The sequence below is a fragment of the Armigeres subalbatus genome, chromosome 2 (assembly GCF_024139115.2).
Source record: "Armigeres subalbatus isolate Guangzhou_Male chromosome 2, GZ_Asu_2, whole genome shotgun sequence".
NCBI lineage: Eukaryota > Metazoa > Arthropoda > Insecta > Diptera > Culicidae > Armigeres > Armigeres subalbatus.
In genome coordinates, this window is record NC_085140.1 from 107,590,439 (window position 1) to 107,615,153 (window position 24,715).

General features: G+C 42.8%; 1 protein-coding gene across 5 annotated transcripts in view; it reads left to right on the top strand.

The window, feature by feature from the left end:
* LOC134210612 (cold shock domain-containing protein E1) overlaps window positions 1-19,077 on the top strand; it is a 43,132-nt gene extending 24,055 nt beyond the window's left edge. For 3 of the 5 annotated variants that reach the window (XM_062686746.1, XM_062686745.1, XM_062686747.1), the window contains exons 5-13: window positions 4,980-5,419; window positions 5,484-5,875; window positions 5,931-6,645; window positions 6,712-7,035; window positions 7,100-7,387; window positions 7,481-7,903; window positions 7,979-8,155; window positions 8,250-8,445; window positions 15,724-19,077. In XM_062686746.1, the coding sequence (XP_062542730.1) occupies window positions 4,980-5,419; window positions 5,484-5,875; window positions 5,931-6,645; window positions 6,712-7,035; window positions 7,100-7,387; window positions 7,481-7,903; window positions 7,979-8,155; window positions 8,250-8,445; window positions 15,724-15,740 (2,972 nt within the window). In that variant the 3' untranslated portion in view covers window positions 15,741-19,077. The remainder of the gene's footprint in view (window positions 1-4,979; window positions 5,420-5,483; window positions 5,876-5,930; window positions 6,646-6,711; window positions 7,036-7,099; window positions 7,388-7,480; window positions 7,904-7,978; window positions 8,156-8,249; window positions 8,446-15,723) is intronic. The other 2 variants (XM_062686748.1, XM_062686750.1) reach the window with 2 other exon arrangements.
* Window positions 19,078-24,715: the final 5,638 nt, after the last annotated feature.

Sequence of the window (24,715 nt, forward strand, 5' to 3'; positions counted from 1 at the left end):
TGCGACAGGATGATCTACGATGAATTACATCCCCGCAACTTCGACGTCGTGGCGCTGCAGGAGATTTGCTGGACAGGACAGAAAGTGTGGAAAAGCGGGCATCGAGCGGCTACCTTCTACCAAAGCTGTGGCACCACCAACGAGCTGGGAACCGGCTTCATAGTGCTGGGTAAGATGCGCCAACGCGTGATTGGGTGGCAGCCAATCAACGCAAGGATGTGCAAGCTGAGGATTAAAGGCCGTTTCTTCAACTATAGCATCATCAACGTGCACTGCCCACACGAAGGGAGACCCGACGACGAGAAAGAAGCGTTCTACGCACAGCTGGAGCAGACATACGATGGATGCCCACTGCGGGACGTTAAAATCGTCATCGGTAACATGAACGCACAGGTAGGAAGGGAGGAAATGTATAGACCGGTCATCGGACCGGATAGTCTGTACACCGTATCCAATGACAACGGCCAACGATGCATAAACTTCGCAGCCTCCCGCGGAATGGTAGTCCGAAGCACCTTCTTTCCCCGCAAAAATATCCACAAGGCCACATGGAGATCACCTAACCAAGAAACGGAAAACCAAATCGACCACGTTCTAATCGACGGTAAATTCTTCTCCGACATCACGAACGTCCGCACTTACCGCAGTGCGAATATTGAATCCGACCACTACCTCGTTGCAGTATGCCTGCGCTCAAAACTCTCGACGGTGTACAACACGCGTCGAAGTCGGACGCCGCGGCTTAACATTGGGCGGCTACAAGATGGTAGACTAGCCCAAGAATACGCGCAGCAGCTGGAAGTGGCACTTCCAACGGAAGAGAGATATTCGATCCGCCATTGGTAGCACCGCAACCGCTGCACTTGGCATGGTGCCCCCGGATCAGAGAAACGACTGGTATGACGGCGAATGTGAGCAGTTAGTGGAAGAGAAGAATGCAGCATGGGCGAGATTGCTGCAACACCGCACGAGGGCGAACGAGGCACGATATAAACAAGCGCCAGCAGGAAGATTGAGACCGTGAAGAAACGGAGCAACTGTACCGCGCTAATAACACACGAAAGTTCTATGAGAAGTTAAACCGTTCACGTAAGGGCCACGTGCCACAGCCTGATATGTGTAAGGACATAAACGGGAACCTTCTTACGAACGAGCGTGAGGTGATCCAAAGGTGGCGGCAGCAGTACGAAGAACACCTGAATGGCGATGTGGCAGACGAAGATGGCGGTATGGTGATGGACCTGGGAGAACGCGCGCAGGACATAATTTTACCGGCTCCGGATCTCCAGGAAATCCAGGAGGAGATTGGCCGGCTGAAAAACAACAAAGCCACTGGGGTTGACCAACTACCAGGAGAGCTATTTAAACACGGTGGCGAGGCACTGGCTAGAGCGCTGCACTGGGTCATTACCAAGATTTAGGAGGAGGAAGTTTTGCCGCAGGAGTGGATGGAAGGTATCGTGTGTGTGTCCCATCTACAAAAAGGGCGATAAGCTGGATTGTAGCAACTACCGCGCAATCACATTGCTGAACGCCGCCTACAAGGTACTCTCCCAAATTTTATGCCGCCTACTAGCACCAACTGCAAGCGAGTTCGTGGGGCAGTACCAGGCGGGTTTTATGGGCGAACGCTTCACCACGAACCAGGTGTTCGCCACTCGCCAAGTACTGCAGAAATGCCTCGAATACAACGTGCCCACACATCATCAATTCATCGACTTCAAAGCCGCATATGATACAATCGATCGAGACCAGTTATAGCAGCTAATGCACGAACACGGATTTCCGGATAAACTGACACGGTTGATCAAAACGACGATGGATCGGGTGATGTGCGTAGTTCAAGTTTCAGGGGCATTCTCGAATCCCTTCGAAACCCGCAGAGGGTTACGGCAAGGTGATGGTCTTTCGTGTCTGCTATTCAACATCGCTTTGGATGGGGTAATAGGAAGAGCAGGGATTAACACGAGTGGTACAATTTTCAATAAGTCTGTCCAGCTATTTGGCTTCGCCGACGACATAGATATTATTGCACGTAACTTTAAGAAGATGGAGGAAGCCTACATCAGACTAAAGAAGGAAGCCAAGCGGATCGGACTAGTCATTAACACGTCGAAGACAAAGTACATGATAGGAATAGGTTCAAGAGAAGACAATGTGAGCCACCCACCGCGAGTTTGCATCGGTGGTGACGAAATCGAGGTGGTAGAAGAATTTGTGTACTTGGGCTCACTGGTGACTGCCGAAAATGACACCAGCAGAGAAATTCGGAGACGCATAGTGGCTGGAAATCGTACGTACTTTGTACTCCGCAAGACGCTCCGATCGAATAGAGTTCGCCGCCGTACCAAACTGACAATCTACAAAACGCTCATTAGACCGGTAGTCCTCTACGGACACGAGACCTGGACGATGCTCGTGGAGGACCAACGCGCACTTGGAGTTTTCGAAAGAAAAGTGCTGCGTACCATCTATGGTGGGGTGCAGATGGCGGACGGTACGTGGAGGAGGCGAATGAACCACGAGTTGCATCATCTGTTGAGAGAACCATCGTTCACACCGCGAAAATCGGACGACTGCGGTGGGCCGGGCACGTAGCCAGAATGTCGGACAGTAACCCGGTGAAAATGGTTCTCGACAACGATCCGACGGGCACAAGAAGGCGAGGTGCCCAGCGGGCAAGGTGGATCGATCAGGTGGATCATTTTGTTATTTTTTCAGTTACTTATTTATTTGATATAATAGTTATGGTCTATTCCTTCATAAATTCATCCCTAGATTCCACTAGAGAAACTTCTTCAAAAAATTCATCTCTAGATTTCCTAGATCATTTCGCTGATTATTGGCGGCAGCGTGAATTAATTCCGAGCATTAGTAGTTTTCCGGAATTTATCCAAAATTCCTCCGGAAGTTTCTCCGCATGTTACTCCAGGAATTCCTCCGGAAGTTCGTCCAGGAGTCCCTCCACATGTTCCTCCAGGAATTCCCCAGGAAGTTCCTCGAGGTATTCCTCCGTAAGTTTCTCCAGGAGTTCCTTCGCATGTTTCTCCAGGAATTCATCCGTAAGCTCCTCCAGGATTTTTGTCGCAAGTTCCACCAAAAAGTTCCTCAAGAAACTCCTCTGTATGTTCCTCCAGGAGCTCGTCCGCATATTCCTCCGCAGGTTCCTCAAGATATTCCTTCGGAAATTCTTCCAGGAGTTCCTCCGGAAATTCCTCTAGGAGTTTCTCCGAAAGTTCCTCTAGGAGTTCCTCCGGAAGTTTCTCCAGAAATTACTGCGGAAGTTCCTCCGGAAATTCGTCCGAAAGTTCCTCCAGGAGTTCCTCCGGAAGTTCCTCCCGAAGTTCCTCCATAAATTCCTGCGGAAGTTCCTCCGGGAATTCGTCCAGGAGTTCCTCCGGTAGTTCCTCCAGGAGTTTCTCCGGAAGTTCCGCCAGGAATTACTCCGGAAGTTCCTCCACGAATTCCTCCGGAAGTTCCTCTAGGAATTCCTCGACTTTTTTTGTGGACGTTCCAGCAACGTATCTTCTTTAGCATAGTTTTTCAGCTTCCTTTAGGTTATACTTCTTAACGCAATGTGCCACTTGGTTTACGATAAACTGAAACCAAATTGATATCAAATTAAAAATCTTATAATATCAAATTAGTAAATAATCATGTTGATTTCATTTACAGCAAAATTTGTTTTCAGTATGATTTCTTATTGTCAAAATATGCTCTCATTTCTGCTGTGTTAACCGTTAATCCGTACAAAACGAGTAATCAAATAATTGACATCATGACAGCAAATTTTGATTTCAATTTGATTTCAAACTTTGCTCGATATCCTTCTCGTGCCGGTTCGAGCTTCCGTGCCTTCTCGCGCAGTGTAGAACCCTTCCTTGTATGACAGCGCTGATTGATCATCTATACACTGGTGCCCGGTGTGTATATAATTATTTATTCATTTATTTATTCATACTAAGGCCGAAGTGGCCTGTGCTGTACATAAGAGTCTTCGTCACTCGGCTCGGTCCATGGCTACACATCGCCAACCAGGCACGGACGGAGGGTCCGCAAGTCATCTTCCACCCGATATATTCATCTTGCCCGCAGCGAAATATTTATTTGTGTTGAAACAAACATATACCAAGCTCTATCTGAAATAAGGGCGAATGTCGCTAGAGAGGATTCTCTTCGCCGACTTCCCTGACAAGCAGAGGATTTCTTTGCAGTTTATCACCTCAGAATGCAATTTTGCCTTGTTTTCTATCGTGTTGAGGTGATAAACCAAAACGGTGTGTATATAATTATTATAATACTAGTCGACCCGGCAGACGTTGTCCTGCATAGTAGGCGAGAATGTGCGTTCCGAACTGCCCATGCAAAGTTCGCATAGGAATCACAATTTTAGTTTTTCACGATTTGCTCAACTTTACTCGTAATTTTCGCATTAGGAAATATCATATAAACCCGTCGGAAACTATAACGAATGTTTCTGCTGAAGAAATGAAAAAAATCCATCCAGCCGTTTTCGAGTTATGCGGATACGAACACAGACCATTTCATTTTTATATATAAGATTATTTGTTGGCAGAAAAATACGAGGGGAGGGGGGACAAAATAGTTTTTAAATATTTGTATCGGCCTAATATGATATATTAAATTTTAAAATAAATTATACTAGAAAAACAATGCAATTAAATTGATATATTTGTTTTCCAGTTTCATTACCCTTTTACATTATAGAGCATCTTCCCTTGTTTTAATAATGTGAAAATGCTTACTGATGCTACAATCGTTGTTGGCGATCTTGCCCCGTATGGCGGTCTTGCCCCACTCTTCCCTTCTGATTAATATCTATTTCATATTCTGGTTTAGGATATCAAGAATACCCTTTGCGCCTAGTATGACCTATCTTATCTTATATAATTCCAACTGTAGATGAGGATTCTAGACAAATTAGGTAATTAAAATTATGTTTCCTTTTCTTATCATAGCTGGTCCGTTCATGGACTTTGTCGACTACGGTCAACGGGACATGATGTTCGGCGGTCAAGGTGGTAATCCACCATCTGCATCGCGTCCTCCGCTGACGCCGTCGAACTCATTCCCACCGATCGGAACATTCACCTTGGACTCGACCACCATGGCGGCGGCTCCTCAGAGCCAGAATGCCGTCTTTGGCGGTGGTGATACGATGGGTGTTCTCGGGGGATCCGGTGGCAGCGGATCGATTGGAGTCTTCAACGCTAACTCAATGATGAACATGCCCGGGAATGGTGCCGGCAGCGGAAGTGGTGCCAGTGGATCCGGTGGAGGCGCATCCGGCGGTGCTGGTAACTCGAACAACTCGTATGGTTCTGGTGGACCAGCGAATAGCAACGGGGTCGATGCCAACCAAGGTACACGTGAAACGGGTATCATCGAAAAGTTGTTGGTAAGTCGTATGATTTTTTTTTTTCTGCTAAAGTTGTTTGTTATAAAATTTACCTTGTCTTTAGCATTCGTATGGGTTTATTCAATGCTGCGAACGCCAGGCTAGGCTCTTCTTCCACTTTTCTCAGTTCGGTGGCACCATCGAGCATCTGAAGATCGGTGATCCGGTTGAGTTTGAAATGACGTACGACCGTCGTACGGGAAAACCGATCGCCAGTCAGGTGACGAAGATCGCTCCGGAGGTGGTGCTGTCCGAGGAACGGGTCACCGGAACGGTTACCACCGAGCTGAAAACCGAATCGTCACTAGCTTCGTCAAGTGACACCACGACCGGTCGCATCAGCTATGAGAACCGTGGCGAGTGCTTTTTCCTACCTTATACCAAAGATGATGTCGAGGGAAACGTTTGTCTAAGAGCTGGCGACAAGGTCAGCTTTCAGATTGCCACCAATCAAAGGTAAGTCACTTCGGCTTGCGGAAATTAACGTCTAACGGATTATTTTTTTTTGTAGGGGTAACTTGGGAGCATGCCATATTCGGTTGGAGAATCCGGCCCATCCGGTCAAGTATCGTGGAGTGGTTTGCTCGATGAAGGATACTTTCGGTTTCATCGAGCGTGCGGATGTTGTGAAGGAAATTTTCTTCCACTTCTCGGAAACCGATAATACGATTGAGCTGCGCCCAGGAGATGACGTTGAGTTTATTATTCAAACCCGGAATGTAAGTCTTTTTTGCAACCCCGAAAGGACAAATTTTCATCTTCCTACCGTTTCAAAGCAGGGTAAAGAGGTGGCATGTAACATTGCCCGCCTCCCACCGGGGTCGGTCATTTTTGAAGACGTCGATTCAACCATCTACAAGGGCCAGGTGCTCAAGTCGCTCGACCGCAACAACCAGTTGCGCCAACAGAACAACGATCCGCTACCCGGACGAATTAGATATAGAGCTGCCGATCATTCGGAAGTAGAAGTGCCATTCGGGGACAAGGACCAGAAGGGTGATTTCACCCTGCGCCATGGTGACTGGGTGCAGTTCTTGCTGGCGACCGACCGTCGCGATCAGCTGCAGCGTGCCACGTCGATCTCACTGCTGGACGAAACGTTCCAGGTTTCCGGTGAGAAGCGTGAACAAGGCGTCGTAGCTGCGCTCAAAGAAGGTTTTGGTTTCCTGCGCTGCGTCGAGCGTAACATAAGACTGTTTTTCCACTTTACCGAGGTGTTGGACACGGTATGTAGCCCTTGAAATACTATCGCAATCATAGTTTGTAAACGCATGCTATTTCTATTCTTGCAGAGCCGCGAGATTTGCGTTGACGATGAGGTGGAGTTTACTGTCATTCAGGACCCCGGCTCCAGCTTCGCCAACACTCGCCAGAGTGCCATCCGCATCAAGCACCTACCGGCGGGATCGGTCAAGTTTGAAACCCTGATCGAAAGCAACGTCGAGGGTATCGTGTCGCGTGAGGCTCCCAAGAGCCCGATCAAGTCACAGGAACGTACCGAGGGGGGTGTCATTTCCTACGGCCAAGGCCCCAACAAAAAGACTATAATGTATTTCTTGAAAGATTGTGATAAAGCACCGCGTGTGGGTGATAAAGTTAGATTCAATATCTGTCAGGTGGGTTAATAGCAGCCATCTAGAAGCATAGTATCTGATCTCACAGCTTGTTCCATTTCGACAGGTTAAACGTAACAAAGAGTTGATCGCTACTAACATTCAGGAAATCAGTAACCAACTTCAGCACCAGTCGTCTCTTACCGGCGGTAGTGCCGGAGATCAGCAACAAGGTCAACCACAGCAAATTCAGCTGGCGTCATTGCACGGCCTCCAGCAGCAACCGCATTCGCCGGGCGGCGGAATGAACAACGGCAACCGCATGAATAGCACTTCGGCCATGATGAAGGCCAGCTATGCCAACGGAAACATCAAGCCCGGCAAGGTTCACCATGGTTTCATCGCTGTGTTGAAGGTAATTCCGTTGATGTTTTTTACGAGTCTGCTAATTTTCAAACAATATATTTTGATCTAACATAAAAACTATACTTTTATTTTGTCTTTTCAGGAGAATTTCGGCTTCATCGAAACATTCGAGCACGACCAGGAAGTGTTTTTCCACTTCAGCAATTTCATTGGCAACACCAATGCCCTCGAGCTAGGCCACGAGGTAGAGTATTCACTCTCTACGCGCAGTGCTGTTAATGCCGGCAACTGCATTCCGGCCGAGAACGTTAAAGTTATCCCGAAGGGCAGCATTCCGCAGCCGAAGGTCCTGCCGGCCGTTTATAACGGTGTTGTATTGCGCCCACTCCGGTGCATCAACCCGGACCAACCGGAGTATTGCGGATTGGTGCAGGTGCGTAACGAAGCCGGCGAATCTATGACCACGCATGAATTTGGTATTACCAGTCTGAAGAACAAGCGGGATCTGCTGCAGAAGGACGACATGGTCACCTTCAAGGTCGACGAACAGAATCGTGCTGTGGAGGTTAGTTTCAGTTGCATATCTTCAGTGAGATAAATCTAATGATGGAACTTTTTTGTTCTAAACTTTCCAAACCAGGTCACATCAATACGTACTAAGAAACAGGCCAAGGTCGACTCCGTCAAGGGCTTGTTCGGTTTCCTGGACTTTGAGGTTGAGGAAGGCAAGAAACTGTTCTTCCACATGTCCGAGGTTCAGGGAGGTGGTTGCTTGTATCCTGGCGATTCGGTTGAATTCTCCATCGTTACAAATCAGGCAAGTGTAGAGTATTCAAACAGGCATCTTCATGGTTGGAAAGTTTTATCGATATTGACGTTAACTTTCATTCTAATCTCACTCACAACAACAGCGCAACGGCAAAACATCTGCTTGTAACATGGTGAAGGTAGCTGACGCGAACGGAGTACGTGCCGAGCGACTCCTCTCGCGCATCAAGCTCAACTCGGTTGACGACAGTGGACCACGCTTGACAGTAATTCGTGCACCGAAAGGACCAGATGGTACAAAAGGCTTCCATATTTCAGTCAGAGCTCCACGTTTAGTTGGTAAGTAGTAAGAACATGTTTTGATGAAGATTCCAGCACTTGATTTTTCATTAAATTCGAGTGCCATAAATTGACCGCAAAGAAGCCGTGGGGCCCTCCTTAGCCGTGTGGTAAGACGCGCGGCTACAAAGCAAGACCATGCTGAGGGTGGCTGGGTTCGATTCCCGGTGCTGGTCTAGGCAATTTTCGGATTGGAAATTGTCTCGACTTCCCTGGGCATAAAAGTATCATCGTGCTAGCCTCATGATATACGAATGCAAAAATGGTAACTTGGCTTAGAAACCTCGCAGTTAATAACTGTGGAAGTGCTTAATGAACACTAAGCTGCGAGGCGGCTCTGTCCCAGTGTGGGGATGTAATGCCAATAAGAAGAAGAAGAAGAAGAAGCCGTGTTTTAAAGCAGTATTTCATCCGGTTAACTTTCATGCATCGAACAAAACGAGGTTTGCAAAAAAAAATGTACGGCTACATTTTGACGTTTTTTAATCCGCAGACAGTGTCTTTGTTGAAGCGTGAGAGTCTCGTGCTATCTGTGCCGATAGTATTTGCATGAACTTTCTTGTTCCGGCTTCTGCGCAGAGCAAACAAAAGCGAATCGAGTATATTTACCTGTGACACAAGTCTTGAAAGAGTGCTAGCCACAGGTACCTACTGATTTATTAGTGTTAGGTCCTTATGATGAATTTCACACGATTTCATTTCACAGTGAAAACAAAGTGATGCAAAACTTCGTTACGGATTCCACACAAGTGATAAAAAGTGAGAGGTTTAGTTCATTATTATCGACTTCACACTTTGTTAGATGAGCGTCACGTTGTATGTTTCTAGTATCGCTTCAAACGGTAGCTTTCTTGATGTTCGGAATAAACGTAGTGCCGATAGGGAAGATCCATTAAGTTTTAGACAACTTCGCGACATAATATGAACGTCTGTTATCTGTGGAAATACGCCTGCGCATTGCGCGGATCCGTTGGCAAGATGAGAGTTTTGGTCGATGGTTCAACACACGCCTACTGGAAGATGCCATGATGAAACGGTTTTTCTTAGCTTAGCTTATCTCAGCGTTGACTACACATATCTATGGTTGCTACTCCGTGATTGATCAGAATCAGTGAAATTGCACAAATAATCAACTGAATGATTGACTGGGATTGTTCAAGCATTCTCAGAGTGCAAGTTCCAGTGACTCAAATGTTCGAATGATCAATAACGGCGCCTGCGACGTCCTTGTAGTCAGTTAGAAAGAGGGAAGGAATATTAGTAGGTGCTTTTTGCTATTTGAAGCGCAATGCAAGCACATGATTATCAAATAGTGTCACGGTGAAACGGTCCTTTGTTGAAAAACTGGAGACACGTGCTGCAGATGCCATCTATTTTACTGCAGTGTATTTTTTATGTATGTTTCCCTACGGGAGAAAAAAAAAGAATAAGAAGACTCCCGAGGAAAAAGCCAGTAAATTTTTAGTTTAAGTACAGTCGTCGCGAATAAAACAATTTAGTTTACTTTTCCGAAAGTGCGCGTGATTTTTTTTCCAAAAAGGACGCTCCATACTATTGAGCGTTGCTTGCGTTCCGAAACCCTACAGTCCACTTCGTACCGAAACATTTGGACTTTCGATCCGAATAATGTCGGTCCTACAGAAACTAACCCGGCGGAACGCCCTACTTATTCAGATGAGAGGAGAGCTTTCAGTCGCAGACGCTGTCAAGGAGCGGTTCCCTTCCCTAAGTGAGTTCCGACTGAACCAGCTGAAGGTCATCGAGGAAACACAGGAAAATCCAGAAGTTATTGCATCTGTCCACGACGTGCGAGAAGAATTCTTCGGGATGTTTTATCGAGCACAGGATATTTTCGAAGGTTGACATTGATGATATCGAGTCGTCAGCTAGTCAGCGAACCAATGCGCAGACGGCGGATTGGAAGGAGGCATTGCATTTGGCATTGCAATGGCTTACTCCAGATCAATGTTCAATTGCCTGCTATCAATATTCAACCATTTGGTGGTGATCGAAGATATTGGATGACGTTCAAGGATATCTACATTTCTACGATCCACAATCGAGGAGATATATCCGATGCATTAAAAATGCAGTACCTCTTTTCATACCTCGAAGGAGACGCTAAGAGATAAGTCAGCAAATACACTATCTCTGGTGCTAACTACCAAAATGCATGGAGTTCTCTTGCCAACCACTTCGACAAAAAGCGATACACGGTGTTTTCGTTGGTGCATGAGTTCCTGTCCCAATCGCCAATAACTCAAGCAAATTCGCAGTCACTGAGCAGGCTAGTTACCACATCCGATGAGATCATTCAACAAATGGACGCATTGGGTTCCGAGTTCACAGGACGGGATCCGTGGTTAATCCACCTCATTCTAGAGAAACTGGACAAGGAGACACGAACGAGTTGGTCACATGAAGTCGTCGACACCGATGATCCCACCTTCAATGATTTGCTGGAGTTCCTCAAAAAGCGCAGCGAGGTGCTGGAAACGTGTTCTGCATTTGCAACCAAAACAGCAAGCTCCAACAAAGTTAAAGCCGCTGCATACTGTTGTGGAGAAAAAGTGCGCGAAGTGCTCCAGTGAGCATAGAATATATCAGTGCCAAACTATGCTTCAAATGTTTAGGTCCATCACACTTAGTAAAATCGTGTTCGTCGAAGTCGGTTTGCCATAACGCGGACTGCAAATAGCGGCATCACACAATGTTGTGCTCCGTAGTGAAGAAGATCGAAGAACAAGAAGTGAAGAATGTATGGGGGTCTCGTGGCGTAGTTGGCTACACGTTCGCTTTCTCAAGCGGATGATCATGGGTTTGATTACAATTCCCCCCCCCAAAACAATTTTCGTCATGCCGCTGAAAGATAAGCACATGGTGGCCAATCTATTGGGGAACACCTGCTCATCACGGCTATCGGACAGCGACTGACACTGCATTCATCGGAGGTGTATCTCCAACGGCTCGGACAATGGAAACAGACCAACGGCAAACGAACAAATGGACCACTCTTTGGATTTCGCATACAACATGTGTTTAGTCGATAAAGTAGAAGTGAAAACACAATCGGCGTCTAATAATAGAAAAGGAAGCAAATATCTAATATGTATAAGACATCAGACTATGCACTAACCAAGTCGAAATTGATGACGAAATGATAATAAAAGAAATTCACTCGCGCATTTCCCAACGGGACAAATAGAGCTAAAATAAAAAAAAGTGAAGAATGTGGAAGTTAACGTTACGACAACAGAAGTTCCAGCAAGGGATGAAGATACCGTTGTGACCTTGTCAGTTGAAGTGGCTAAAGAGGGGAAGCAATGTTTTTCAGTGCTACCTACCGCAATAGTACATGTGAAGAAGGCGGATGGTTGTTTCGACTCAGCAAGGTTCGCAGACATCATTGGTAACCGAAGCCTTTGTTCGGAGGCTGAAGTTACCTCGCCGAAATGGGAAACTCTTCGTGAACGGCCTTGGCCATCAGGAAATGGGAACAACGCGTGGTTTGGTTTCTTTGCGCTTAGCATCTCGGTTCAACAACAACGTAGTCCTGATCAACGAAGCATTTTTGGGAAATTGTCCACCACAATCCCATCTCAGCGGTTCAACTGTTCCAATATGAAGCTTCTCAACAATCTAGGAGAATTGGCGGACCCGCAATTCAATCGATCAAATGCAATAGATATCATACTAGGGGCTGACGTTTTTCTAGCTCTCCTAGAGGGAGGACAAGTGAAGAACGAAAGTGGCTATACAGTGGCCCAACGTACAGTACGAATGCATTGTTGCTGGACAGTACGATGCATCAGGAACCACACAAAGTAACCACACCATTGTAAACCTGCATGTTGAAACGGATCTAAACCGGATCTTGCAGCAGTTCTGGGAGCAGGAGATTTTCAAGCCACCATCGCTTACTCTTTCTGAGCAGCAGGTCATTGAACACTTCAATCGACCTTGCAACGCGATGAAACAGGACGCTTTATCATTAGAATTCCGATTGATGATTCCAAGCCCGCGCTCGGCGATTCTCTTGCCGTAGCCGTAAAAAGACTAAAATTCATCGAGAGACGATTTACACTCGATCCGGAGTTCAAACGTCAGTATACATCATTCGTGCATGAATACATGGAACTCGGCCACATGGAAGAGGTTCCATCCAATCAAATGGAACGATCCAGCAGCGAGTGTTTTTATCTGCCGCACCACGCCGTTATCAAAAATGACAGTTTGACAACAAAATTACGTGTCGTTTTCGACGCCTCCTGTGCATCATCATCGGGAGTCTCGCTGAACGATAGACTGTTGGTGGGACCAAACAACAATTCTGACCTTTTTGAAGTATCTTTGCGGTTCCGTTCTCACCGACTAACCTTTTGTGCAGATGTATCGCCAAGTTTTGATACATCCAATGGACCGTGACTTCCAACGCATCGTTTTCCGCGAGGAACCGAATCAGCCAATTAGACACTACCGGCTGTGTACTGTAACATACGGCGCCATACCTGGCAATCAAGTCCATGAAAGAAGCAACCAAGCCTTTTGAATCAATGTATCCTCAAGCAGTAGAGGCTATCAAGCGCCACTTTTACGTCGACGATTTTTTATCTGGTGCAGAAGACGAAGAAAAGGCAATCCAGCTGAAAAAGCAAGTGGTCGAAATTTTTTCCTCGGCTGGTTTCGAACTCCGTAAATGGTCTTCGAACAACAGAAATATTCTGACAAACAACGACAATGATAAAGCTACCCCGGTTCCGGTGAAAATGTTGAATGATAGCGAGACTGTGAAGGCACTGGGAATCAACTGGTATCCATCCGAAGACAAATATGGATTCAAGGTCAACTTCTCCCCACTTAGTGTCAATACTAAGCGTCAGATGATTTCAGACTCAGCAAGACTTTTTGACCCGTTCGGTTGGTTGGCGCCAGTAACGGTTAAAATGATAATTCTCTACCAGCAACTTTGGCTCTTCGACGTCGCGTGGGATGATCCATTGCCATCCGTTGTTGGAAGTGAATGGCAAGCAGTGAAGCAGAACCTATCTCAACTTGAAGCCATCAGATTACCACGATGCATCTTCCCGAGTCGCGGTCGGATCCAATTTCATGGATTTTCGGACGCATCCGGGCAAGCGTTTGCTGCTGTGGATGATGTGGATGTGGATGGATGAACAGTGGATGAAAAGAACAATGTGTCGGTGGTTCTTGTAGCTGCCAAATCACGTGTGGCGCCATTCATGCAAATCTCTCTACCTCGACTGGAGCTTAGTGGTGCACATATTCTCACGGATCTGATGCGCAGCATTACCGAGGCTTCGTCTAATGTGCAGATTGAGCATTTTCCATGGACTGATTCGTCTATCGTTGTTCAATGGCTGGGTTCTCATCATCGTAAGTGGAAAACCTTCGTGGCGAATACTGCCGCTATACTAGAATACCTTCCACGGAGTTGGCGAGACGTTGCTAGTAAGGAAAACCCCGCTGATTTGGCATCGCGTGGTTTGTTGCTGACTGAAATTATTCAAAGTCAATTGTGGTTTCAAGGAGCACCTTGGTTAATAAAGGATGAGTCCGAATGGAAGCAAGATCCACCGCTGCAGCCTGTCTCGATGAAGAAGTCTTGGAAGTAAAGCGGATTAAAACTTTCCATTCAACAATGTCAAAAACTGACTACGAAATTGAAAAGCAGCTGATCACCGATTGTTCCAGTTTTTCGTTTATGGTACGTACGTTGGCTACTGTGCATCGTGCCGTACAAAACTTAAGTCTATTGGGCAAAATGAACTGCATCGAGCGGAGGGTAAACTGCTGCAAGCAGCTCAGCAGGACGAATACAATGAAGAGTTGGAGCTACTTAGAAGGGTTAAGTTTTTGCATTTCTGCCCTGCATTCTTTTCTGGATGCTGAAGGAATCATGCGCGTAGGCGGCCGTTTGCAAAATTCAGCGCAACCGTATGACATGAAACACCCCATCATACTCCTTCAAAAACATCGAGCTACGGAACTACTAGTGCGTGATTTACACCTTCGTGATCTTCGTGATCTTGAGCTCATGTCTACGCTTTTGTGCCAAATTGAGTCATGCCTCAATTCGCGTCCATTGTGTCCGTTATCAAGCGATCCTGACAGCGCCGAAGCTTTGACGCCAGGGCATTTTTTAATTGGTCATGAATCTTGTTCCTGAGCCTGATGTGAAACATTTGCCAGCTAATAGACTTAATCGATGGCAAGAAGTGCAGCAACACACTGAAAGGATTTGGAATAGATGGAAGGACGAATATCTGACATGCCTTCAACCTCGCAACAAGTGGCGTACTGCTTAGCCCAACTTAACGGGGTGCCAGTTGGTGCTGGTAAAAAATGATAACGCTCCTCCCGCACAATGGGAGCTAGCTCGAGTAGAGATGGTTCATCCAGATGCATCCGGAGCTGTGCGTGTGGTGACGTTGCGCAGAGGTTCAACTGTATATCAACGACCGATCCATAAGCTGTGCATCCTTCCGACAGATTGAAACCACCTTGTGGCCTCAAGGCGGGGAGGATGTTCCGGTATCGTCGCGCCCCTCGTATGGATGCCATCTATTTTACTGTGTATTTTTTATGTATGTTTCCCTACGGGCTGGGCCGGATTTAGCCGGAAGGAGGCCCCGGGGCCGACGGTATGTAGGGGCCCCAAAATTTACAAAAAATGTTGGTTTTGGTACATAATATTTGTGGGGGCCCGGGGCCACGGCCCCCCGCCCCCCCCCCCCATAAAAAAAAGAATAAGAAGAGATAGTTTAAGTACAGTCGTCGCGAATAAAACAATTTAGTTTACTTTTCCGAAAGTGCGCGTGATTTTTTATTCCAAAAAGGATGCTCCATACTATTGAGCGTTGCTTGCGTTCCGAAACCCTACAGTCCACTCCGTACCGAAACAATCGCCATCAGCGAGAATAATCAGGGTGAACTGCGGACCCATGAAAATCAATGGATCACCGATGAGACCTGGAGGAAGCTAGAGAAGATACGCCAAATATGCGATAAAGCGAATAAAAACCAGAGGAGCCAAAGTCTTAGCCAGTCACGCCTATCTAGAGAGTAGGTGGTTATGGATTCGAGTCCCATCAAGATCATTTCGGAAATATGTGCTGTGCATATGTACAGCTAAGATATTTAACAAAAAATCAAATTCTAGATTACTAGCGGTTGATTGAGGGCGTTTTCTTTTCTTGATGCTAAAAACATATGTCATCTTGTTATTAATTTTGCTCTCAATATTTTATCTCGTTTCAGGAATTGGCATGGAATGAACACTTTACACTATTATTAATGAATAATAACGCTATAGTTTTTTTGTTTTATTTTTCTAATGATTTATTATTTAAATTATTTAAACAAATCTTTTTATTGCAACCTATACCTTTATTGTGAAACGTAAACGCTAAGTGATTATTATTTATAAACGAAAACAGAAGAAACAAACAAGAAAAATGTAACAAGTAACAAAGTGAAATGAAACAATACGCCGCATATATACACAAAAATACACACACAAACATATATACAAAGAAACAATTGTGAGAAAAGCGTTAGGAACCAAACAATTACTGAAAAAACAGCAAAGAAAGCAAAAGCAACATAACGTAACTAGCGCATTAAAAAGAAGCTGCAACTATTGCCGACTAGAAGGAAGAAAAAGAAGTGTAATAATCAAATCAAACGAAAAGGGAAAATCGCGTATGTTTTACTAAGAAAAACAGTTTATACACAAAATTATGTAATTATCGCCTGATGCAACGCTCGTAAATTGAACAGTAAATAAAAGTAAATCAGTTGCAAAGGCGCATTCTCTTTACTGTTATAACTATTGTTTCTAAAAGATGTACTAATTGGAACGAAGAGAAAATAAGAACGAAGAAAAAAAAACGTTTGCTCTGTGCCAGAGTTTTTGAAATCGTGATTTTAACATTTTTTAATTGTTTTTGCACGTGAAACCCATTCGAGGGCCGCCAATTGTTTTGTCGTCCACTCGTGTGCGTGTGAGTTGTGTGCGCCAGCCGTACAACGTATCGTTTTTTCGATAGTTTTTCATCACTGTTTTTTTTAGCTGTATCAGTTAGGACTCTGTGCAACTCTATTGCCTCGCACGAGTGGTATACTACGTTTCAGTACGAATGCAACCCAAAAGAATAATATGAGCAACCGAAGCAAACAAAATAATTGATTGTTTTGAGGAAGAATAAAAAAATTTCACGCGAATCAGCGAACGGAACGATACACATGATTAACCTAGAGAATAATAAGATTATTAATGCAAGCAAGTAAAAAAAACCATTAAGACATGAATCTAATTCATCGCTCTACGAATCGCTAAATGTAACACATGCAAAAGATAATGGAACAACAAACAACCTACTAGCAAAGAATACCAAAAGCTATTCGTTTCGTGAAAAAGAAGAAAAGAAATTAATCGGAAATCTTCAGACTGTTATTGCCCACACTTTTTCAATGTGTCCTGTCTTTTAGAATTTACCCTCGAATTATCTATTATATACAAAACAAAAACAAACGCTAAAAGAGTGTGGTGAAAAGAAAATAATTGCTATTAAATGTCGGCTTACTTCTCATCGATAGCCTCTCCGGTCGAACTGGAGTTATGTGCGCGTAGTGAGAAACATTTTATGAAAGTTATAGTTGGATGGATTTGTTCGTTCCTTTCAATTTCGATATTTCCTTTTTATTTCTCTGTATTTTAATTAATCCGCGATTGACAAGATTATTTAATGCTTTTTTTTAATGTATTTTATTTGTACTTTTCATTCGAGGTTTCTATATGTTTGTTTTCTCACGAGAGTTGACGGCGCAATTCAAATTGAAACTATTATAAATTTATCCGGCAAATCTCAGCAGCATCGAGACGGTTTATTCAAAAAATAAAACAAATGGTCAACTTATATGACCTTATTGCGCGCTTATTCTTCAAAGCGATTGTTGAAAAACATTTTTCGAATACGCACTTAATTCTATTGAAAATAGTCTATACCGATTATTTTCACGACACTTTATTGCCAAATAACGTCGATTACATGTGATTATGCCACATTGTTTGATAGACACCCCATTCATTAACTCGTCTGAAAGGAATAAACAAATCTAATCATCATTTTCTAATCACTATGCGACACAACCAGATGAAAAACAGTTAGGAACAGTAATGCAACAAGTTATTGGTTGAACACTCGTAAACGTACTATTTATAAGTGTGATTGAAACTTGAAACTAATTTAAGGGTAAATAAATTCGAAAAGAATAAACTTTTGTGGAAAAAAGAGGAGGGAGGCTATCGTTATCAAGTAACAAGTATCCTGTTGAGCTCCCTGTTTTGTTTTATTAATCATCAACTTGATCTAGTCTTCGTAACAAAAGCAAGTAAACAAGAAGAAGAATATAAGAAAGAAACAACAAGAACTCATCAACACGCAACAGAACATTGAACAACTAATAGACCCTTCACAGCCTACAAATGCTGCTAAGCAAAGCAACAAAACATTCACGCCAAGTACACACAAATGAATCCACTACCCTCCCAGATTCAGTCCCTCAGTTTATGTTCAAAATCCAAGCTACAAACCGCAAAGCATAGCAAAATCACATAAACATTACAAAAATACTACATTGCATTACATTGATAAATAAACTACTGGAAAATATAAAAGAGAATAACTTCAAGAGACTACGGGATCAAAATTGCATGTGAAAGCCATTGAGTGTTAACTTTTTCACACCGATCAAAAATTAACAAGCATCAACAAGACAAAAAAAACAACAAATGTGAAAGCAAACAAAGAAAAAGAATCATTTTAAACATGTAACGAAACGCTTCTGATTTTTGTCCCGTATATATTATATCCAGACAAAAGTAAAACAAACACGAAATGTTATTACAATACAAAGCAAACTACACACCTACACACAGACAAGCATATACAAATACAGACTCGAATAAGAACATAAAAATACATTACAGGTCTCTATTGTTAATTCAGGTTTTATCATAATATTACCTAAGTAACCACTGGCATATTGATTTGCTTTCACGATTATATAAGGCTTTTATAATGCTACTAGAATATTTGTCAGTTATATGACAGCACTATATTAGCACGTACAGCAAAAAAGTGCTTTTGATTACTTGGGTTATAGCAGTGTTTTAGACCAACATGTGGTCTACAGCACCGCAATAAAACCTGAATTATTTGTTTGGGATGAACAACAACACACAGACACAAACGAAAACAAAAACAAAAATACACAACCACAAATACTGGAACAGCAAGGAAACTACAATAAAAATAACAGAAAACAGAAAAAAACAAAAAAAAAAACGCAAAAAAAGAAACAAAAAATACACCGAAAAAAATCAAAAATCAATAAACAGTGTAATTTAAACGAAAATCTCTAATGTAACCAAGTAAAAGTAAAAGATAAAAGAAACATTGTAAGGCTAATTACGCAAAATCGTATAAAACAAGAAAAAAGGAAGAAAAACAAACATTGTGAACGCATGGCAAAAACAAGAAACAAAACCAGAAAAAAACACAAATAAAAATGCAAAAAAGATATATCTAAAAGCAAGTAACTAATGGAGCTAACGAGCGTTTCTTTTCTATTTTCAAACAGGATCCGAAAATTTCTTGTAAAAAGCCGAAAATTTGTCGAGTAAAGCTACGAGTTTGAAGAAAGGTTTAGGAAGCCAACTGGAGTTTTGAGGTGAGTATATACGAAAGCACATCACCATCAACACAATTTCTAGCCAGGTTTTATTGTTCCACATTTATAGCACGTGAATTTTGAAGTGTAAATATCCTTAACCGATTGCAGCAGGCTGCACTCGAAGGGGAATCCTGCTCCTTATTTCCTATTGTAAATTTACCAGATCGGTATATGGGATCAAAAGTTGTGGTTAAAATACAACCTTTTAAAACAAAGACAAGTTGCATTCAACAATGTTGCTCCATTGTTTCCTAACAAAAATCGGTCAGATCGGACAATGGGATCAAAAGTTATGACCAAAATACTAATTTTATAACTCACGAGAAAGGCACCATTACCGCTTGGTGGATTAATAAAAAAATCTTTATTATTGACACTTCACATACGAATAATGCATTTGTATCATATGCTTTTTTTTTCTTACAATGACCATATTAAATTTTATTTAACAAAATTTATAAATTACTAAGCCATTTCGCAATCATGCTATCGTGCCGTTCCTCGCGCCATTAGGATTTCAATGTCCACGCTGAGGGCGGCTGGGTTCGATTCCCGGTGCCGGTCTAGACAATTTTTGGATTGGAATGGAAATTGTCTCGACTTCCCTGGGCATAAAAGTACCATCGTGTTTGCCTCATGATATACGAATGCAAAAATGATAAAGCCACCTCACGGTTTATAACTGTGGAAGGTCTTAATGGACACTAACCAGCGAGGCGGCAATGCCCCCGGGGGGATGTAATGCCAATCAGAAGAAGAAGAATTATCTAATACATGCATTCATCTCTTAGACATGGAGAAAACAGAACTGCGCAGTAAACATCATATTCGACTAGATGCTGATGTCATATTAGAAATTTAGAAGCTCTTCCGCACGCGATGGTATATGAACAAATCAAACCACCTTCCTTTTTCCCTAGCCAAGGTCACGGGGGTTGACGGTACTGAAGATAATCACCCTCATTCTGGTTTACGTTCGAAGCGGATACGTGAGAACGTTTCACTAATTTGCATTCCCGTTTTCGTTCGAACCAATTCTCACCATTAGATTTTCCGAACTTCACTCATACGAATGTTTGTCGTATTCCCGTTTTCGTTCGAATGCGTATTTTGATACCTTTCGGAATATCAGATTTTTTTACTGGAATCGCAGAATAATTTTCTTGTGAAAATACAGAAGAGTTTGCCGTGGAAATTTAATCAGACATCCCGTGTAAACTCTGAAGAATTTTCTTAAGGAATCTCAGGAGAATTTTGCGTGGAATTTCAGAATTCCTATCCGTGAAAGTTTGAATAAAATTTCCTGTGGAAATGCAAAAGAGTTTTCCTTGGGGATTCAGATACTTCCCGTGGAAATTAAGAAGAAAAGGAAGTAGAAGTGTAGAAGTTAACCGAGGAGATTCTGAAGAATTTTCCGTAGATGATTGATAGAATTTTCTTTGGAATTTCAAAAAAAAATCGCGAAGAAATTTAGGAGATTTTTTTCTTATAGATTATCTATAGATTATCATGTCCTGAGGCAATGCAGTAGATTTTGCAAATTTAGACGAATTTCCCGTTTAGAAAATCTTCCGTAGCATCACGATATAAAGCAAAAAATAACGTGGAATTTCTGTAGAGTTTTCCATGGAAATACAGAAAACTTTTCTGTGGAAGTTTGAAGGTATATTCCTGGCAGAACTTCCGAAGGAATTCCTGGAGAAACTTGCGAAGAAATTCCTGGAGAATCTTTCGAAGGAATTCCTGGAGAAACTTCCGAAGTAATTCCTGACCGAACTTCTTTAGGAACAGCCAGAGAAATGCCTGAAGGAATTCCTGAAAGAAATCCAGGAGGAACTGCTTAAGAAATTCCTGGAGGAACTATCGCAGAAATTCTAGAAGGAACTTCCGAAGGGATTTCCAGAGAAACTTCCGAAAGAAATCCTTGAGGAACTCTCGAAAGGAACACTTGAGGAACTCCCGAAAGGAACGCTTGAGGAACTGCCGAATGGAACCCTTAAGGAACTCCCGAAAGGAACCCTTGAGGAATTCCTGGAGGGATGTTTTGAGAAACTCCCGGAGGGATGCTCAGAGAAACTTCCGGAGGAACTTCCGGAAGAATTCCTGGAAGAACTTCCGGAAGAATTCCTGGAAGAACTTCCTGAGGATTTTCTAGAGGAACTTCCGGTGGAATTTCTGAATTAACTAACGAAGGAATTCCTAGAGGAACTTTCGGAGGAACTCCAGAAGGAACTTCCTGAGGGTTTTCTGGAGGAACTTTCGGTGGAAATCCTGGAGAAACTAGGAACTTCCGGTGGAGTTCCAGTAGGAACTTCCGGTGGAGTTCCAGCAGGAACTTCCGGTGGAGTTCCAGTAGGAACTTCCGGTGGAGTTCCAGTAGGAACTTCCGGTGGAGTTCCAGTAGGAACTTCCGGAGAAGTTCCAGAAGGAACTTCCGGAGAAGTTCCAGTAGGAACTTCCGGAGAAGTTCCAGTAGGAACTTCCGGAGAAGTTCCAGTAGGAACTTCCGGAGAAGTTCCAGGAATTCCTGGAGGAACTTCCGGAGGAATTCCTGAGAGGAACTTCCGGAGGAATTCCTGGAGGAACTTCCGGAGGAATTCCTGGAGGAACTTCCGGAGGAATTCCTGGAGGAACTTCCGGAGGAATTCCTGGAGGAACTTCCGGAGGAATTCCTGGAGGAACTTCCGGAGGAGTTCCTGGAGGAACTTCCGGAGGAATTCCTGGAGGAACTTCCGGAGGAATTCCTGGAGGAATTCCTGGAGGAACTTCCGGAGGAATTCCTGGAGGAACTTCCGGAGGAATTCCTGGAGGAACTTCCGGAGGAATTCCTGGAGGAACTTCAGGAGGAATTCCTGGAGGAACTTCAGGAGGAATTCCTGGAGGAACTTCCGGAGGAATTCCTGGAGGAACTTCCGGAGGAATTCCTGGAGGAACTTCCGGAGGAATTCTTGGAGGAACTTCCGGAGGAATTCCTGGAGGAACTTCTGGAGGAATTCCTGGAGGAACTTCATCTGTGTATCATATCACATTTGGAGCACTTCAGTGCGCCTCTAATGATTCTCAGTGGATCGGCTGCTTTGCAGACTGAGCCCCTGATCGTATGTCCCGGCATACTTATCAGGTAGGGGTAGTAGGGGCAATATGAACATACGGGGCAATATGAGCCACCCTCATTTTGAGCTTATTGACAAGTTTTATCATGTAAAAGTTATATGATCTTTAAAAGGATGCTACACATATGCATCAACAATTCAAACATAAAGATACACTTGAAAATGTAAATTTTCGCTGCATAGGCAAAATTATTATAAGATTTGAAGTTTATAAATAAGGTTTTGACACAAAATTGATTAAAATCCAGGTCAAAAATACACCACAATCAAAAGATATATTAAAATTGAGTATTGTACACACATGTTTGTATTGATACAAATCTGAATTTATCATAAAACTTTTTTTTTCCCAAAACCAGTCTCTATGGGGCAATTTGGGCATACCTGCACAGAGCAAGACATCAGGCCTTAAAATACGAACAAGTTCAAATTTCAGTAGTCAAATACAAGAATATTATCATATATGTAAGATTCATTACGGAAAAATTACAACAGCGCATTACTGCGATTGAAACAGAAAAAATGACCATTGGCCAATTGAAATGTGGCTGTTCAAACGGTGAAGAGTGGCAAATCGGTTCAGTCCGCTGTTGTGCGGTTTTTTAATTTTATTTGGGATGGAATACTCACAACTGTTGTAGGAATATCATATTCTTCCATATTACGATACTTTTTTCGCCTAAATAAACGTTTTGGATGGGTGACCCATACTGCCCCAAATGGTGGCTCATATTGCCCCGTATAGTCGGGAACACACATTGAAATCAATACATTTTCAAAAGTGCATTCCAACAATTTCCAAACGCATTTTTCGTCATTCATCGACGTTATATGAAAGGTAACATTCTCTAGTATAAGTCAACTACATTTGAACGATGTTTTTTTTAGCTTTTCAGCGCTTTTCGGAACGATTTCCTTAGGTGGCCCATATTGCCCCGATCACCCCTATAGCTCTTTGCATGGAGGATCCGCTAGGGCTCATTAGCACTCTCCAAGGGATCGGAAAATTAATCAATTTCTCGTCAACTGGAAGTAGCGAAGCCAACGCGTGGCCATAGGTAGGATAGAATAGGTTGTAATATAGATTGAAATTGAGAAGTCTACTTTGGATTTTAGAGACATTCAATTTTCAGAATGTTTTCAATTGGGAGTGGAGAACTATTTAGACTTATCAGGATTGACATCAGGTTGAAAAATTCAAAATAGTAATGTCATAGCAAACCAGAAATCAGCCAAGAAAAAAACGTAGGATTAAAAATAATAGATTGGTCACAAAATGAAATAATAATATTGAACATTTTAGAATTAAACAGAATTTTATTTTTTAAATTTTTGTTTCAGAAATGGTTTAGAGCAGCCAAGGTAGAAGTTTACTGTACTATTGGATTGAAAAATATTAAATTGAAAATCTGAGACAGAAGAGAGACAGAAGAAAAAAGTGGAGGTTGAGATTATAAAAGAGAAAAAGAGATTGATAAAAGGAGAAATCAGATATTGATAGATAGAAGAAGGACATAGGATTTATAAGGCAATACTCAACTATTCTTTTGTAGTTTTATACATACTGTATCTAACAATGACTAAAACACTAATAAGACAAAGTTATAAAAGACCTTTATGTTGAAACATAACAGACAGACAACCGACAACAACACAATGACAATAACAGATCTAAAATATAGAAGACAAGTAGTGTTTTACATTAATTATACAACTCACAAAAAGAAATGACTATCCAACGAGTAGTACATATTTTTAATGATGTTATTCATATAAATCAATGCTTCATAATCGTAAAATTTATTCATTTAGTTAGGAAACAGACGCAATGAAGCATTACCACACCATTGATAACTGAATCTTGGACCAGACTTTAAAGACTTGGATTTTGAAGAGCGGAATAGAACATGACCATTTGACTACTGAAATTTATGATATCAGACAGCACTGTAAAGGATATGACGCCATAATCTTGATCAATCGCCAAAATAATGGAAGCTCTCAGATTAATATGTCGATTTATTGCAATAGTACTTAAATTAATTTATTGTATATTTACGATACCATTTAAATTATTCCATGTTGAAACAAAGTCCACTAGTATGATCCCATCACATTACATCAAAGTGTTATGGCTCGGCTGCGGTGGTGGGCGCGGTGACGCGTTTTGACAGAGAATACAGAATTACTGTCAAGATGCGCCGTTGCGTTAATCGCTGTAGAACGGCCTTTACTTGGAGATGGCATCAGTACCACCCGTTGTCAACATAGACTACTATTCGGTATTGAATGTCGGCTCCAAGAAAACATTAAATCAACTTTACTGCCGTGAATCGCATATTTGTCCCATATGCATAGGAAACCCAGCAAAGATGGGACAGATATGCGATTCACGGCAG